Source organism: Sebastes fasciatus, chromosome 3 (genome assembly GCF_043250625.1).
Source record: "Sebastes fasciatus isolate fSebFas1 chromosome 3, fSebFas1.pri, whole genome shotgun sequence".
NCBI classification, from domain to species: Eukaryota; Metazoa; Chordata; class Actinopteri; order Perciformes; family Sebastidae; genus Sebastes; species Sebastes fasciatus.
Genome location: NC_133797.1, coordinates 1,620,743 through 1,640,550, shown reverse-complemented (window position 1 = coordinate 1,640,550; position 19,808 = coordinate 1,620,743). Strand labels below are relative to the sequence as shown.

Genomic DNA, 19,808 nt, shown 5'->3' with positions numbered 1-19,808 from the left:
TGGATTTTGGTGCCGTTATCTAACCACCCAACAGGCAAAACAGACGCATCAACCGGACGCATGGGCTTCATTGAATAAAATGTTCTGGTAACACTTTATAATAAACACCTATAAATGGTAAATTGATAGTTAATTAAACTTAGGTAATAGTTATTTTACTGTTAACAAACAATGAAACTATAATTAGTAATGTTTACTTATTATTATTAATGCTATAATTTATGTTATTTTAAAAATGTATTGTTGCACACATTCCAATATTCTATATAATATAAAGTATCTGTTAATGATTAAGATATTATTTGTAAGCCTTAAAGAAATTGTTTGTAAACCACCTATAAACATTATATGGATGGCTATTATAAAGTGATGACTGATGATTATAATACCTTGTTAAATGGTTAATAAATAATTTGTAAAGCATCTATTAACATTATTTAGATAAATAGTTAATCAATGGTTAATAATTGGTTTCTGGTTCATCTATAATACTTAATATAGTATATCAAATTGTATAATGTGTGCAACAATAAACTGTTAATAAATACTTTATGAATGTAATCAGAATGTAATTGTTATCCTGTCTTATCAGCTACAAGATACAATATATATATTGAAGAATATATTTATATTTATAAACTTATTATTTCATATTACACAAAGTACTGATAAAACAACAGAAATAACTATTAACTAAGTTTAATTAACTATCAATTCACCATTTATAAGTGATGGTTATTATGGAGTGTTACCAATGTTCTTATTTCTGTTTAGCATGATGGGGGCTCAAATTGACTATTATATGTTTTCTAAAGCTGGGCATACACTGTACGATTTTAGCCCATTTCTGGCCAGAATTTTGAGCCGCACGACTCATTTTAGAGTCAGACCAAATTTCAGCTTCATCAGGCATTGCAGTGTACAGTGAGTGACCGAGAACCGATTAACTCCTCCCAACCGGCCGTCGGATGAATTTCTGTGTCAGAAATTTTGGTCGGCCAACCACAGGCTCTCGCACAGTTGAAGCAGAGCCACGAGCCGATTCCCCAACGTCAGTGTCTTTTTTCTACTTTTACAATAATCAGAGCGTAGCTATAAAGATAATAATGTACAGCAGATATAGTAAAACATAGCTAGCTTACTTCCATTCTAATTCTAAGTCATACTGTCCACGTATTCCTAGCCACCTGCGAGTCCATATACGCCGATGCCTCTTTTCTTTAGACATTTCAGCAGACAGAGTGGTACAGATGAGCAAGGCAGCACGTTTCTGCTTTGTTAGCATTGTGACCCGTGCAGACCTCTGCTACCAAACAAACTTTACCTGCCTTGAAGCTTTCAAACAAATCTTTATTGACAACTGTCAACAGCCAGAACGGTCGGCAACGGCCAACGGGTCTTGTTTTTTATTTTTTATTTTATACGTACAGTGTGAACACATAAATCGTGAGCTTTGGCTTTACATCACAAACGATCTACTCGTACGGTAGGAGAAGGAAATACACAACAACATTTCTAAAATCGTACAGTGTATGCCCAGCTTTACATAAACCAGTATTTGAGAGAAAGTGTAGAGGAACAGAAACAAAGCTAAAATGCAGGTTAGATTAGCAGCATATGACACACTGGCAACAGGAATCAAAGGCAGAACTGGTAATTATGTTTTCCATGAATTGACACAAAGCTGGTGACACAGTTTAACACAGTAACAACACTTCAAAGATGAGGTCCCTTACCAACTATCATGGGTGTCCATGTGATGATGACTCATCTGATTAGGTTGGTCAAGGTTTTTGTACTAAAACTTGACTGTGTTTCATTGCTGGTCCTGTTTTTTTCATAAGGGTGTCACAATTTCGATTTTACATCAGAAATTGATATAAATTGGCTTCCAATTTTGACCATTGAAATCAAAAGCTGGATCGTCAGTTATTTTTCCTCTCTACTTGTGTCAATCCAAAAATATAATTCAGCTGTACTCAAGAAATGTAAGAGCCATCTCACTCATGGTTAAAACTATAAACCGATACAAAAATCCCAATTACCAACATAAGCCACCATGTTCTGAACAGAAACATTACATTACAAACACAAGCAAAAGTAACATTTGCGTTTTGAAACATAAAACAGCCAACTTAAGCTACTCAGTCCAGCCATCATGACTAGGCAGGCATGATGGGAAATGTGGGCCGTCCCTGTAGCTACAACACTCAGGGCACTTCCTGCATATGCCCAAGGCCTATAGAAGGAGGCCGGGTCACGCGTCACCAACACGTCATAGCTTTGGGGGGACCACACATGCGCAGTAAAATCTGGTGTGCACTTGTCAAAATTGAGCCAATCGCAACGCAGGACCACAGCTACAGTTACACTGTCCATGTGTTATACCCCATACCCCAAGACCCATGTCCGCCCGTGTCCCAACCTCCTTCCATAGGCCTTGCATATGCCTATGCCAGGGCATAAAACCAATGATGTGTTCATCTTAACGGATCAAGACTCCATAGTCTAACAATGGCATGTTTAAATCAAAAGTCAAATCGAATTTATACCTTAAAATAAAAAGCCATCAAATCGTGGATTTGGAAAATCGTGACACCCCTACATACGACACGCTGGCGACAGGAATCAAAGGCAGAACTGGTAATTATGTTTTACATGAATTGTCACAAAGCTGGTGACGCAGTTTAACACAGTAACAACACTACAAAGATGAGGTCCCCCACCAACTATCACGGGTGTCCATGTGATGAGGACTCATCTGATTAGGCCGGTCAAAGTTTTTGTACAAACACTTAACTGTGTTTCACTACTTCTTATTCCACAAGCCTCGGACACACAATAACTCAACTGTGACCGAGCGGTTCATGCAACCCTGGCCTGGATTATAGGAAACAATCATTTTCTGTAATGCACAGGGGGCCTCATCAATGAGCCATTGGTAACAACTACTTCTCGAGGAAACAACAGGTTTCAGTCTGTCTGAGGAGGAGGTGCGTGTGTTTTCACCTGAGTTAAACAGAGTGTGTGGGCCCCACAGAAAGGGAAATACTGAAATTCAGAGAATCTGAAGTTACGCGGTTGTTGCCCAGAGGCTACTGTGTTGGCAGGCAGAGCTGAGCCTAATAAGTGGCTAACACAGTCTGGTTCGCTCTGCCTCTCCCCTTAATGTTAGTCTTCTTGTGCCATTTCTGTTTATTCCTGCTTCCTCATCTTTTAGCCTTTGATTTTGTGTTCTCTAGTTACTAAACCTGCTTTTGAGTGTTTCAACAACTAACCAATGACACATGATTGCTATTTCAAAACTCTTTTGAAACTCAGTCTGTTGCCATGAAAAACGACATGTTTTGTTTGTGTTGCTGCCACTGTTAAAGAGGACTTAGTCACTAAGAAGGAAACGTCCCTTGTCGTTGATGGTGCCAACAAATCCAGCAGGCATTACGCTAGCATGGCACATCCTGTTCTTTCCCCTGTAGAAACTCTACGAGGACAGGGGCAGGACCAACACACTTTGTCCTTGTTGATTAGCTGCAGCCCCATACGTTCCCATGGAGCAGGAGAGGCTACGATAGGCTTCCACTCATTTAACACCCTCTCTCTGCAGCATGCATACTTATCTGGGAGTTGAGGGGCTTAAGATATCGTCTTTTAGGCATCAAGTTAACAGTTATTTACTATTCCAGGGTCAACCTGTTTTTTTATTCCTCGTGTGGCTATTGAAGTCATTCTTCATTTGTGGATGTGTTCCAGAAGCAACTGTCCCATCAGGCCTGAAACAACAGCGAGAGGGTTATTGTGTTGTGCTTTTACATAGACTAGAGGCTCTGAGATTGGACTGCTGCGATAATAGCAGCAGCAGCATCTACTATATTTCCCTTTTATTGAGATGCAGCCGCAGACTCAAGGGACCGCTGTGGCTGGGAGTGATTTTTATTTATTTATTTCTAAACAAACTGCTGCCGTACGTTCTTACTTCAGTGACACTCCCAACTCCGCAGCAAAAAAACAAAACAGGTCAACTTTGTGGAGCAAGAAGAAGGCAATCAAGGTCAATGCTAATACACGTGTGTTGTGTTTGTGTGCTTTTGGGCAGCTCAAACTAACCCAGTCAGCTGTTAGTCAACAACACTCATCCTTCTGAGATCTGTGCCTGAGTTAACTTTATCTACAAAGGACGTTCAGAGTTTCCTATTAGGGTACATACTGGAGGTGCTGTGGTGTGCGTTTCACTCTGGTCAGTACTTTCAGGAGTTGGCCTCTTAAGTGACATGCAATCCTCAACATCAGGCGTTTCTGCAATAAATCACTTAGTGAAGCGGAATCTCTATTCACGTCTAGTCCTGTCAAGTTTACCCCTTAAGCACAAGCCAAAACAATACTTAAAGCTTAAAATAAAGCAACACCACCCAATGATACAAAGCTGCTGACGGTTAGTTTTGTTTAATTTTCTTGCTTTATTATGTCCATATTGTGGTATACATGGGTAACTTCATTCTAAAGAATAAACTTGACGGCCATCAAAGTCAATGCTAGAATGGTCAAAAAGAGCATAAATTTGGAGCGTTATTTAACGTTCTTCCCAACAGGCTAGTATGACATGGTTGGTACCAATGGATTAAGGCTGGGGCGATTCGTCGACATAGTCGACGTAGTCGATTACGTAAATACGTCGATTTACGTAACGTGCGTCGACGCATCGGATGACGTAATGAAAATGCGCTGCGCCCGGTCCGAGCATGGATTCTGATTCCCCCAGAGAGCAAGAAGCGTCAAAAAACCTCTCCAACATTCATCAACGGTGTGGAAATACTTCAAACAGAGACCCAACAATGCGGTGCTCTGTAAGTTGTGCAGAATGGAGATGGCGTACTACAGCAGTACAAGTGCAATGCACCATCACCTGACAAGAAGGCATCCCGGAGCGCTGCGTGAAGAAGACAGCAGCAAGACACCGCTGTAAGTCCTGTTTACTTTTTCATCACCCAAGCATGATCTATTAAGATTGTAAAAGCGCGGACGTGTTTCTGTTAACAGTAGTCATTTAAAGTTTGTTTTTAAAATGTTTCTTCATCACCACCATGTTAAAAGTATTTTATGGACCACTGTTATAGTAACGTAACGTAACACCACGCGTCATCTAATGTTGTTATTCTGCCTTTTATTTTTTCTGTTTACTTTAACGGCGATGTACGAGTGAGAAAATGGCTTAAAGTAACGTTACATATTGTTCTACAGTCTGTGACTGTTAGTCTGTAAATAGTTTCAATTATTTCTCTCTTGCTCCACACTGATGCAAAAGTACATTTCCTAGTGTTTATCTTAACTGCATATTATTACAGTGATTAAATAAATCCATGTCTAAACCATTTTAAGTTTTAAGTTAAGTACTTAAGTAAAAATACTGATGATAATTATTATTATTAGCCTAATGTCATAACACAACAGTGCTGTGGAAATTAGACCTGTTTTAAATGTGCCACTATTATCATTATTCTAATGGCTTTCTGTGTCTCTTTTTCAGGACGAGACAAAGCAGAGTGGAGGACTTTTTCCACAAAAAGAACATTGCACTTTATTCCTTTTACATGAATTTACAATAAAAGCTCTTGTTTTAATTTTATTTTGGAGAAGTTTTATGTTGGACTGAAAACAGTAAAGACTGGGATATTTTTTGTTGTGAAATAATGCCATAGTAATATTCTTGTTTTATGTATATGTTTATAAGAGAAGATATTTGAATAAAGTATTGAAATAATAATGAGTCAAGTTTTTGATATCTATTTATTTATAAAAAAAATATTTCTAATAATTGATGAATTAGTCGTTAGATTAATCGACTAATCGAAAAAAATAATCGTTAGATTAATCTTTAAAAAAATAATCGTTAGGTGCAGCCTTACAATGGATTACTTAAGATTTGTAGTTTCATATGATACCAGGGGGGAAGCTTCACTCGAGCTTTAAGACTGAGCCCGCTACAACCTCTGAAAGACAGAGGTTAATAGTTTATATAATAAAAGATCAATACTTGACGTCCGTGTATTGGTACAATATTGCCACATAAAATATCGCAATACTATGCTATATACATTTTTTCACCCACCCCTACAAAGTATGTCATTTGTTGCAGTTAAACATAAAGATTGGTAGGGCTGTCCTCAACCAAAGGAATTCAACACTCATACCATTTTGAAGACTAACCATTTAGTTGATTTAATCGACAGATATGTAAAACTGAGTTTCTTTACAAAGAATAACACAAAAGTACCACTTTAAAGTTAGAAGAGTGGGAATACTGAGAATAACGTGTTCAAGCAGGGTACAGTAACCGCTGCAGAACAAAAACAGCTGAAGGGCATCGGAGATCCGAGCATGACTTATGCAACAGTACACTCAAGTCACAGCAGTGTTAGCCGTAGGTTGACATACTTTGATAGCACCTGTCAGTTAGCCGAGTGGCTCCTCGAGGCCAGGGGAGGAGAGGCTGATTTCATCTAAAGAATGCATTTAAAGGCTTTAACGGAGGAATGTAGAGCCTTAGTTTTTACCTTCAGAAGAGTAAATGGGTATTTCAAAGAACTGACAGTATCCAAACAAGTCCAATAGAGAGAGAACACCAAAATCCTCAAACCAAAATGTCAAATATAATCCTCCAACAGACGAAAGGGAGAAGCCATTACTGGCAAATATTTCAGAAGCCTGACAGAGGAACTGGAGGGAAGAATAACAAGGCTGAACTAAGCTATGGCTCAATATAGCAATGTGCATATTATTTACAACTACTGGGCAAAATATTTAGGCCTGCCTGCAGAATATGTACACCTTATACACATTGAAAAGAAAAAGTAATCGTGACTAGGGATGCTAATTTTGAAAACAATGTAACCGTTAACCGACAAGATTAGTGCGTCTCATGTAGCCGTGCACCAGCTGTATGAGCACAACAGACAACTGAGTCTCCAGTTCACCCGTCCGGGAGCGTTAGCAGCGCAGCATTTAGTTTAGTCTAGCAGGTTGTCAGCTGTGTGACTGCCCGGCATAACGATACTCTGTCGCCCGCGTAACTTTAGCGATTGTCCAAAAAACAGTGTGTGTGTTTGTGCTACGCTAGCAGCTGTAGCGCTGCTGGTGGCTTCGTGCTCCCCGTAGCCACACATATAAGGTCTGCCAGTGCGGCTTAACATTAGCGAGTTTCTGCCAGATTATTTGTCGGTGAATAAATGCTACAACTCCTCCGTTCAAGCAAGCTCCAGGCGAGCTCAAGACCGGAGCCAACTTCCTGTATCTGCAACGACTCTCACAGTGGGCTCTTAAGGTGGACTGGCTTTTCTCCTTTACATTTCAAGTCGCTCCTCTGAGTTTTGCTCAGCTTTTTAATTAATTATTAATATTTCTTTTAACTGTTTAACCGATAGCGTTAATCGGTTAAAATTCTTAATGTCGGTTACAGTTAAACGTTTAATTATTAACATCCCTAGTCTTGACATAAAGACGCTGATGCTTGTTTACACACTATAAACAGCACACTGTATCAATGCTTTGTCCCCTCAAACGAAGGACGTTGTTACACTACTATGCTGCAATGGCGACAGACCTGCTATAGAGGAAGTGAGAGGGGAGAGATTTCACTGGGTTTACAATAAAAAGAACCAGCAAGTGATGTGACGCACCATTAAGTCTGCTCTGCAGTGTCTGCAAAAATACTCACTGCAGAGAAAAGTCGCGAGAAGGAAAGAGATTAATCCAAATGCACCAATCTCACTTTCAACTGAACTGTACATTTTAGCCACTTATTAACTAAAAAATTCACTATAGATTCTGACCACATTGCTTGTGTCTTAACTATTATATCATACAACACAAAGCAAACATTATTTTCCGTATCCAATTAATAACATCCACCTTGTCCGTTGCTGCCCTAGTTTAAAACCACCCAGGGCTACTCCATTAGTTTTGCAAAAGTAAGCCTGTCCCATCTACAAAAAGCCCATGAGGTGGCTCATCTCCAGCATACAAATCGTGCAAGTCTGCTTTGCTATTATTACTATTCCCCCTTTTGGCTGCATTAGACCCAAGTGTAGAGACCAGCCCTCTATTTATCGCCATCTGTTTGCCCGGTGCTCAATCCAGCCTGTGCTAAGGAGATTTAGTCCTCCTGCATCCTCGTTCTCGCCGGTGTAGAAAGCTGATTTCCATTTAAAGAAAATGGCAAAAAACACATGACAGGCTGCTAAAAGGAAGTAAGTCCCAACTAGCTTACTGTTGATCAGTGGTTATTTACATGAATAAAGCAGGAAAAGCCATATATTGCTAAAACTAAAAGTACAGCAATGCAGTGTCTATGACTAGTTAGCATGTTTGGCTAAAATGAAGGGTTGTATAATCAGGCCAGGCCAGGACTAGACTGCAGACGTGCACTACACCACAATACTGACAAACAGCAGCTGAGGTCAAAACATTGCTGAGTAAAGCATCCATCCACTGTGAGATTATAGTTCATGGTGTATACAATTACAACTTGTCATTATTATATATCTTTTACACTGTATTTAAATAGAAAATAGAGCTCATTTAACGATACAGAGATAAGGTGTGATAATTGATAAATCTATTCTCTCATTGTCTTCCATACCCAGTGTTGTCATGAAAACACAGTAGGAAGTAGGGCTGCACGATTATGGCCAAAATGATAAAAAACAATTATTTTGATCAATATTGAGATCACTATTATTTATTACTATTATTCATAGATTTTAGGGATAAAATATTCTTATTGCCATTTCACATTTAAATCAACGGAGCGCTGCTGCTTTCACCTCCATGTTCTGCTACATTCCAACTGTCGAAAAGTCTAAATGTTATCCTTTTACTTTGTTATTGTCACCTATATAATAGTGGTTACTTGCATAAAAACACAATTCAAATGATTAGAAAAAAATTATTACATTTTTATCTAAATATTTGCTTTGATTAAAAGAAATATTGGCATCAGTAGTTCTAATTATATATTATAAGCTGCTTAGAGCTAGTGTTAGGAAGTTACACAGGTCCTATTTCTCTCTCTATTATCTATTTTATATTGCTGTGAAAACATCTCCTTCAAACAACTGGATTTATTCAAGTTTCTCTCCAAAAAACTACAATTTACAAGGTTAAACTTGAATGCATCATGATAGCGTTATAATTTACCATCACCCAATACTAGTACATCTTGAACGCAAGAAGAGAATCTTCCACCCATCCCCATTCTGACAGGCAGCACTGGGGTCAAGACTGACTAACTGCTTTGCATGGCAAACTATATGCAGATAAGGGGAATTAACACAAGTCCCAAAAGTACGGTAGATAAAGCATAGATGGCACTAGGGACGCTGCTGAGAATGCCATTTAAAAAAAAAAAAAGAGCAAAAAGAAAGGTGGAACGGTAATTTCAGTAGCCCACATGACATAAGGAATAATGTGTCTGGTGTGTGGCACGTGAGGATAACCTCTTGATTCACACAGTAATCAATCATTCTAGCACTCATCATTGGTATGTTTTAGCAGGGTTGCTTGCAAGCAACTCAAAAATCTCTGTTTCTTAAATCAGAGATTTTAGCTGTGATGGTTCCCTTGGTTTTGGTTTCAATATTTCTACGAGGAATATTTCTATAAGCTTATGCTGTCACTGCTTATCAGAAGCCATTCTCATTGTAGTGCTGCGGATCACTAGCACAACATTGACAGTGCAGCTAGCCAACACCTAACTCAACCTAGCCGTGGACATTTAATGGTGATGCAATGTGAACATGAAGTTAACTGCGCACACTGCAGTTTGCCTTCAGCACCGGCATTTTTAATCTGTGAGCCAATCGCATGCAAGGTGTGTAACTCAGTGACTACCTTCTGAGGGTGACCTCTGAAGCGCCCACACGCCAGCATTACATAACTCTGCATCTATGGCATGCAATATTCATGTGGACAGAGCGTTGACTGCGAACACAGGTAAAGACACTTACCGCCATCACCAGCTCAAAGGGATGCTTGTACACCCGCACAGGTGACTGGTACTTCTGCACCATGGTGGGGATTGCAGTAACACCAACAACCTGAACAAAAATAAGAAATCAATCAGAAAAGAAAGAACAAACTATGATTACAAGCATTTGTGAAAGAAGAGCAGAGATGTAAGGAGGCATTTCATTCACTCTTGGCATCATCACAATAACTGTGTGCTCCGTGCTGAGTGGTAAAATCACAGCATTATAGCTGCATCTGGCCCTACAACAGGAGACACAGTGCGCAGTTAAGTAAAGGTGTGTTTTGGCTGACTGCTTGAATGATGCCAGGTGCTTGCATGTGTGTGTGCGTTTGTGTGTTGGCAAGCAGCCATACAAACTACAAAACCATGTATAGTGACGGGCTGTAGAAGGGAACTCCTCTGAGCCGTGACCCAGGATGCCACTGATCAATGGATGCAGCACGCCCCGCTCATTTATCAAACAGAGACTGCAATGGCTTCTCACTGCAAACTACTGGGAATAGAACTAAGCCAAGTCCATCTAGTGTCTCTGCAGGAGCTCAGGTCCACAGCTACACACAACAACACTCTATGTAGTGATAAAAAAGACAGGTGCTGCTCATTCTATATAATACAAACAGCACATTCACATGCTGGAGCAGAGGCTAGAGAACACAGAGTAAAAACGTATGAATACAATTAATCTTCTCATCACTTAAACATTAATAGTAAAAAGACAAAAGCAAATGAATAGTTAAAAAACAAACGCATATTATGTGTTAATGAAAACTAGACAGAATGTGGTGAAAAGACGAAGATTCTGCTTACTCGAGGCAATTTAAAAGAAGTTTAAAGTGTGGCTTGGACTTCATGTTATGTGTTGGCTCAGCACGCTGATACATGTCTGGAATTCCTGCGATGCAGTGATGGGAACATCAAGCAGCACTACTGACAGAGGGATCAGGGCAGGCTGACTAATAAGAACCGGGCTGGGAGGACAAACCACAGTATTCCTCTAGGTCTAACGTTTGCTACTGCAACACATAATTACAGTCATGCTTCAGGATCTGTCAGCAACTTCAAAGACACGTCAAAACAGGACAGTTAGCTACTGAGGTACAGTAACCAGTAACTGGTACAGTTAAAGAAGAGAGTTCAGATGACACATTGTCAAACATGCAAACAGGAATCAGCTCTATCAGCTCTAACAGCTTGAACCGAAACACGATGGAACAGTAACATGTTTGACACGAAATGTTTCTGACTAAAAACCTAACTCCATATTAATAAGAGGTCAACTATTAGTTATTTTAAGCCCACTGATAGTGGAGAACAACATGTGCTATGTCGACTTGTTCACGTTAGCTCGCACGACAACAGTGCTGGCTAACTGAGTCTAGCCGGCTAGTTAGCCCTGCAGCTAGCGCTGAAGCTAGCTGCTTCAGATCAACTGGACATGAATGTGAACTGTGCTCACCGGATTCAAACAAGAGTCCGGTTAGACCAGCTTAGAGTCAGGCTACTAGTTGTTTCTTGTGAAAGGGCTATCCGAGCAGACTCTTGCCATTCCCCTCCTCGGCTCTTCCCTTCGCCGGGTCCTGGTCCTGGTCCGGGTCCTGGTCCGGGTCCTGGTGGTGAACTGCAGCCCGGGGCTAACGACAGCTAGCTTTATTGTGCTATCTGGCCATGTAGCTAACCAGCTAACAAGCGAACGTAGGGACTTGTCCTCCTCACACTGACGGCCAGAGGACGAGAGACAGTCTCTATAGTCCCGTGTTAAATCCCTCCTACACGGAGGAAGTGTTCAGAAGGACAGTAGCCCTACTCTCTCAGTCCTCTCAGTCCTCTCAGTGTGTCATGCCTGTGATGATGATGATGATGATGATGCTGTCTGTCGCTCCTCCCCGTTTGAAACGTCACCTCTCCTCTCCTCTTGTCTCAGAGCAGCGCAGTGCTGCTGTCAGTAGAAGCCGCTGGCTGACCACAGTGAAGGACAAACACCAGAGGACAGTCATCTGTGAGCAAAGCAAACAGTCAGTCCGAAATGAGATAGAGCCTTCTCCTCAAATCACCGCATTATTGTTTTATTACAGAGTCATGAATCACTTTACACAGTCAGAAGTGATGTGCACAGCTTATTCGTACTTTTATTTTGCAACCAGATCAGCAGCGGTCACCAGATTCATATCCTATGTTTTCAGTGCAGTGTTGGGTGTCTGTTGTGCTATAAGACCACAGATGCATAGCCTACATTTTTATTGTCAGGAGGGAATAATGTTGCAATTGAGACTGACATCTTACCAAAGAGGATGCATTCCATGAGACATGTACAGAAGGTGGGGATGCTTTAAATCGACCTGCTAACTTAACCCTCTGAGACCCATCAGTAGATGTCACATAGAGTGGTGTGCGTCATCTGAAAGCTGGAACCTGGAGATTAATTTGAGATGCAGCTCAGCACTATGTGTCAAGTTGTTCTAGTCATAAATCAGAAATAAACATGAATTCATTAATTCATTAATTAATCTAAATTAATTCGGAAAATATAAAGGCTACGGGCTGAGGACAATATCATAGAGGTATATGATTTACATTCCCATGCTCTATTATGTCCAGGGTCTGAAATTAGCCTCTGCCACCCACCAAATGCAGGTAAATTGTTGGCAGTGGCGGGTGAAATCATCAGGACATCCGCCACTTTGGCAGGCAAGGAAAACGGTAGAGATGGGAGAAGAGGACCGTAGTTGTCCACTTTCTTGGCATCTCATGTGTCCGTGACTATTGATTCCTCTTATTGATGCTTTCGGACAGTGCTTTCCAGCTTCCAGAGAAAAAACAGGTGGCCCTACTAAACCTGAGGGGGTGCACCCTATTTTTCCCTGATAAAGGGACACTGAACAAGTGTTTGTAATGATAGCTGTTAGCAGCCGGTGGGCAGCACAGTCCTGATTGGTTAAATAATGGAGCTACTAACATTAATGGAGGTGCCATTCAGTTATTATTATGAGGCGTTCAAAGTCAGCTCAGGAAAAATTACTATGCGGTGAAGGTAAATTACAACGTTATCATGATGTGTTCGAATGTAATCTTGTAAAATTAAGTTTTTTGACGAAAAACTTGAATAAATCCAGTTCTTTGAAGGAGATGTTTTCACATCAATATGAAATAAATAATAGAGAGAATTATGACCTGTTTAACTTCATAACAACTTACCAAGATTTTTTTTAATCAGAGCAAATATTTAAATAATCATAATCATTTGAATGGTGTGTTTTTATGCAAACAACCATTATAAATGACAATAGCAAAGTACAGTACAGTACTGTGTACAGTAACTTCCCTCCACGGTGTAATTAAAACACTGTAATTTACCGTGTACATAACGTTTTTTGTGTAAAATACTGTATATTGAACATTGAATTACATCAGATCTAAAATGTTATTCCTTCATTTAGCGCAGAGATTTCAAAAGTGGCAGGTAAAATTTCTGAGAAGCAGACAAAAAAAACAACTTGTCTGCTACAGTGGCAGGAAGTGAAAAAAGTTAATTTCAGACCCTGATTATGTCTCATAAGTTGTTGCAGCAATTTTGGGGTTGATACCATTTGTTATACAAAGTTGGTGCTAAATTTAACCAGCTATTTAGCATTGCACTTTCATAAAGTTGGGAGACTCACAATAGACAAACAGCAGCATCAACGTCCATGATATCATTCATTTAAGCAAGCTTAAAAAATGGCAAATCCTACATTTCCCATGTTGCAACCAATGGCATCTTTTGACACTCTCTGCCTTATAAATACCCACATCTTACAAACTCCACACCTCCACTTTGTAACCCGGGCTTTCTGTTGAAATAAACTGGGGGGAAAAAAGTTAGTAAACTTGTGTTTGGTGGATTATTTCTCTGTTGTTACAATGCTAATTGTCATTGTATTTTACATCATTGGAAAGCCTGTTTATTTACCTTCACAATGATGTCCAACTTTTAAGGATCATGCATTTGTGGGATGAGCAGCACAGCTGATTATGTGGGTAGCGCCCAAGAAACATTTGCCAAAATGCTCTGTCAATGGTAAACAGTGTATTCTCATAAGGTTACCAGGAAGCCTGAATGACTGCCCTTCACCGTCAGGCCCGTTTGCGATGGTGTCGACAACACAGACAATGGAACCTGAACATGTAGGTGAATGTCATGTTCAGTGATGAGTCCAGGTTCTGTCTGCCAAAGTCGGATGGCAGGGTCAAAGTATTGAGACAACGCTGAGAACGTGATGCTGATTGTTGCACCGATGGAGTAACAGCTTTCTAGTGGGGGCAGTGTCATGGTGTGGGGGGGGGCATCTCCCTCACTGGTAAAACAAGGCTTGTCATCATTGAAGGCCATCTCAATGCAGGGAGATATTGGGATGAGATTCTGCAGCCAGTGGCGATCCCATATCTCCACAATCTGGGACCTAACTTCATCCTCCAAGATGACAACGCTCGCCCCCACAGAGCCAGGGTTATCACAGACTACCTCCACAATGTGGGAGTAGAGAGAATGGAACGGCCTGCCAAGAGTCCACACCTCAACCCAATTCAACACTTGAGGGATCAGCTTGGGCGTGCTGTACGTGTTAGAGTGACCAACATAACCACGCTGGCTGACCTGCAACCAATCCTGGTTGAGGAATGGAACGCCATCGCACAGCAACGTGTGACCAGGTTGGTGACCAGCATGAGGAGGAGGTGCCAGGCTGTTGTGGCTGCATATGGATCTTCCACCGCTACTGAGGCTCCTGACGGTTTATTAAATTAATTAAGTGTCAAATAGCCAATATGTCTTGTTTGTTCCTTGTTACTGATAAAGAGTTCAATCATCCAATCCACCAAACAACTCAAAACAAGAGTCAGTACCAACAGGGGAATACACTGTTTACCATTGGCAGAGCATTTTGGCAAATTTTTCTTGGGCGCTACCCACATAATCAGCTGTGCTGCTCATCCCACAAATGCATGATCCTTACAAGTTGGACATCATTGCGAAGGTAAATAAACAGGCTTTCCAACGATGTAAAATACAATGACCATTAGCATTGTAACAACAGAGAAATAATCCACCAAACACAAGTTTCCGAAGTTTTTTTTCCCAGTATATATGCTGTATCCAAGCAAGCCGAAATGACTAACAAACTGATGTGTAAATGTGTAAAATCAGTGTAATAATCTAATCACAGATAAGATAATGAAAAGCAACGGGTGACACCAAAGACGCATTGCTCTCTTTCTTTTAATCACAGAAAGTGGTGTGTCTTTCACCAGGGGGTGTCTTTAGTTTCATCTACCCTCAAAAGTGTGTGACCTTGGCAAGATACCAAACCCCCAAATACCTTGGTATAAATGGAGACAGTGCGAGCCATGTTAGGGGGATAGTTACTGTATCGCTGGCACGTAAAACCAGCTTTGTGAACAAGTGCTGATCCTGTATATGAACTAGCTCATTTACACACCTGGAACCCAAGACCTCACAAAAAAAACAAAAAAACAACCCAAACCCAGTGGTTCATCCATTAAGAAATATAGAATATATGTTTGGATTAAAAGGCCAGGAATAAATCGCAAATATTTTCTTCTGAACAGTTTTGTTGCAACGTTTATTTAATTCATTTTGTTTGAATATTTTATTTAATTATATTCCTATTATTTAATTATTTTTGATATTATATATTCTGTTTTATTTACTCATTTGTAAATGTTCCTTAAACACACAGTGTATGTACACTGTATCTATCTGGTGCCTGTGGTGGGACCACAGGGATATAAGCATGTGCTGGGAATTTATTTTGTTCATTTATTAATTTTTATTTATTTATGTCTGTTTATTTATTATTATTATCATCATTTATGTGTTCCTTTTAATTCATAAATTTAGAAAAAATATTATAATTTTCATTTTATCATTGTTGTTTATGTATTTTTTGTATTTATTATTGTTATTATTGTTACCATTTTATCTCTCCTATTTTGTTTTGGAATAGTTTGTTTTTCCATTTACAGTTACTACCTGCTAAATGTACATATCATTGTATTTGTTGTGGTTTAGGTTGTTGTAGTCTTTTTTCATAAGGAAACAATAAAAAGCATGATTAAAAAAAAGCAATTAAATACAGAAGTACTTAGATTTGCATGTACAAATTTCTCATTACTGTGTATTTCATATGCAAGTGTTGCACAAATATGTGTGAACTTTGCTGTGGCCTAAGCTTCTCTTTAGTTCTCAGAGTTAAATACAGTCACATCCTAATTATGTAAGAGGTTTAGCTGCGATGGCGGTGTATGATAGCATTAAGGGGCCGGCTAGTCGAGTTTGTACAGCAGACACCAAGGTCTGCTGCCACACCAGACGTTAAAGAACAGCAGCAGTTGCAATCAAATGTTATTGTGCGGTCACATAATGTCTGGCTGCAGAATGTATTTACGGAGGACGTGATCCATTGAGAAACCATTATAACAAAGTACTACACCATTCATACTCTTCCCATGAGAGCAGGATGTTCCAGTAGATATCACAGCTTTGGCTCAGATAAAATCAAGGTCATTGCAAAAAGTCATCACGTTGAGTTCTGTTCAGTGGTTCAACAAGGGTGAAAACAGATCACATACATCATCAAGGAAAATACTATGTTACTGTGACATCCCAGGTTCATATACAGCTTGGTATTTGTTCCTCACATATGTCTCCTTCCTTGTATTCCCCTTCCCTTTCATCATCTGCAGTCTCAACAGTCCAATAAAGGCAAAAAAGAGGGGAATAATCATTATATATAATCAAGTGAAGCACGTGTGACCTATTTTTATGCCCTCTTTCCTTCTGGAAGTCTTGTCGTCTTGTGTGTTGGAAATAGTTCACGGCCTGTGGAGAGGGTTTCAAATGAATAATTACACATAGAGATGGATATTCCTTATAAGAATCATTTAGAGAACACAAACTGTATGCAGTTGTTTTTATCTAATTGAGCAGATTTTGATCAAGAGCACGTGCTTTTACTGAAGTATATGATAACATTTGTGGCAAATAGTGCCACGCATAGGATCAATAACATGAGAGCATTACTGGAGAGGATTTAACATGTATAGGCAGGGCCCTCTACTGGACAATGGCTGCAGTTACAACATATTGCAACAGAGGCAAAAAAGGTAACACAGACTTAATTCCATACGCTGGTGTTTTAGCAACATGTGCTCTTTACAGTATATTCCATTTTTATCTCTGGATACATTGTGATTTGCAAAAATAGAAAAAAATCTAATTGTTTGAGAGAGTGGATAAATAGATAGATAAGTAAACAGTGAACGATGATTGTTTAATGCTAATCAGCAAAAATGTGCATGCTGACAGGCTAAATTAAGATGGTGAACATGATAAACATTATACCTCAGTATGTTAGCATTGTTTTTGTAAGTATGTTAGCATTTAGCTCATAGCACCACTGTCCACAGGTACAGCCTTGCAGCTGCAGCCTGTTTGATATTAAATTAATGACAGTATTTTACAGATCAGCAAAGGTGAAAAGAAGACAGATGAAGTTAAATAAAAGATTCTTATTATCTTGAATCTATGCAAGAGAAACATAAATCTTGTATTAATTAGACCATGCAGCAAATTGTTGCTGGTGATTATGATGATAAAAGCTCTATCTGTAGTCTATCAGGGCTGCAAATAATCATTGATATATGATTATTTTCATTATTGATTAATCTACCAGTTGTTTTCTTGATCAGTTTCTTCATCGTTTTATCTATAAAATGTCAGAAAATACAGAAAATTCCCTATATAACAACCCCTCAGCTTAAGGTGACCTCTTCAAATGGAATGTTTTGTCTGAACAACAGTCCACTTCTGTTGATGAACTAATAGATTCATCGACTAGTGGTTGAAGCTCTACAGTCCATGCATCCATCCATCCATCTTCAACCTCTTATCCTGAGGCGTTCCCAGGCCAGTGTGGAGATATAATCTCTCCACCTAGTCCTGGGTCTTCCCCGTGGTCTCCTCCCAGCTGGTCGTGCTTGGAACACCTCCCAAGGGAGGCGTCCAGGGGACATCCGTACTAGATGCCCGAACCACCTCAACTGGCTCCTTTCGACGCAAAGGAGCAGCGTCCATGCACATTTTCAATATAATTTCAATACCATTATCAGTACCAAAACACAGCCACCAGAGGGCCTCAATAAAACAAGACAAACATGTAACTTCCAGTAGCTGCATACAACTGATTGAATTAAGATTTTGAAATCAAATAAAAAAAACTAACAAACATGTATGCATGTGTGAATGTTCACAGAGGATCTCCTAGACAACCATTTGAAGCTCACTTTGAAGTAACTTAAAGATTGAACCTGATTTGGCAAAAAAGCAATTTTAAATTAAAGTGGCAGTAGGTAGAATATGTTTTGGCATCATTGGGTAAGAATTCCATAATAACTTTATAGCATAACCAGCATATTGTAATTCAAGTGTTCTGAGAGAAAACTCGACTTCTGCTCCTCCTCATGGTTCTGTTTTCAGGCTTTAAAACATCTAGCCCGTGACGGGAGACTTTGACCAATCACAGGTCATTTCAGAGAGAGAGAGTTCCTATTGGCTGTTCATTCAATGGAGGCAGCTGATCAAATATGAATTAATATTCTTTTACTGTAATGCCTATTTATCACTCTGGCCGGTGGGTGGTGCTTGGTATTTCCTCAGATCTCAACATGGCGGCCGGGTCACAAACTTTCTCATTTTACAGCTAAACAGTACACTATAAGATGATTCTGAAAATGTTTTATTCCAGAAATAGTCATTACAGTAACAGAATATTGATTCATATTTGATCAGCGATGCCTAGTTTGACCGTTTGATCTGAGTTTGTGAGTGATTGACAGCTGCTCAGAGACGGCAAGGCTCCAGCTCGGCTCCGATTGGTTGTTTTCCTCGGCCTGTGAAATCTTGCAGATGCCATTAGGAGCACTGGAGGACACCGGAGGACACAGAGACACATGATATTTTTCAGATTACCTGTCTCATGCACTACTGTCAGGATATAGGGACCGTTTTATAAACATAACTTTTTAAATCGTATTTGCTCCAATTCGTTCATACATTTGAATGTGTAGATACTAGATACAATATGTGGAATGCTGCAGTGGCATCAGCAACTTGCTGTCCACTATATTTTACCCATCAGGCACCAACTGACGTTGATGGTGACATCTCGCACCACTGGGACAGAGAAATCTATCCTGCAGGTGTGTACGAGCAGAGAGCAGCATGAGCGCAGGAAGTGGTTTCACAGAGTCTGACAAACGGATCTCAGCAGGAAGCGCAGTCTCGCTTCAACAGGAAACTGATCTTAACAGTCAACAGTCCATACACCCACCCACAGGTATCTGACAACCAGTGGCTGTCACTCTTTTACTGATTGACTGCTTTATTGAACATGGAATTAATAATAGTCATGGATGGTATTTGTGTTCTAGACCTTTACTTGCAATATATATTTATGTGGTTCATATTACAAGTATATTTCTAAACATAGAAATTACAGTTAGTGTATTTGAACTATTGATTTATTACATTTTTCAATCATTACGTATTTTGATAGAGTAGTAGAAGACAGAGGGGGGAGTAAGGATTAGAAATGAAGTAGCATCCTCCATCATTTAAATGATCTCAGAATGTAAAACCACATTTCTCATAATCATAATGTGACAGACTAAATGACTCAAGAGCTGACAGGCTAGTAGGTTTCCTTTGAGGTGAAGGTGGAGCTGACAACTACCT

At 39.7% G+C, this 19,808-nt stretch overlaps 2 protein-coding genes across 8 annotated transcripts in view; both read right to left on the bottom strand.

The window, feature by feature from the left end:
- The window catches only part of LOC141765120 (SEC14-like protein 1), a 57,190-nt gene extending 45,309 nt beyond the window's left edge, over window positions 1–11,881 (bottom strand). Inside the window, exons 1-2 of one of the 2 annotated variants that reach the window (XM_074631068.1) lie at window positions 11,478–11,881; window positions 9,999–10,088 (exon numbers count right to left, since the gene is read on the bottom strand). In XM_074631068.1, coding sequence (XP_074487169.1) covers window positions 9,999–10,061 — 63 coding nt within the window. In that variant the 5' untranslated portion in view covers window positions 10,062–10,088; window positions 11,478–11,881. Of the gene's footprint in view, window positions 1–9,998; window positions 10,089–11,477 lie in introns of those variants that run through there. The other variant, XM_074631069.1, reaches the window with a different exon arrangement.
- The window catches only part of LOC141765143 (endonuclease V-like), a 202,013-nt gene that overhangs the window by 167,301 nt on the left and 14,904 nt on the right, over window positions 1–19,808 (bottom strand). The window lies entirely within an intron of this gene.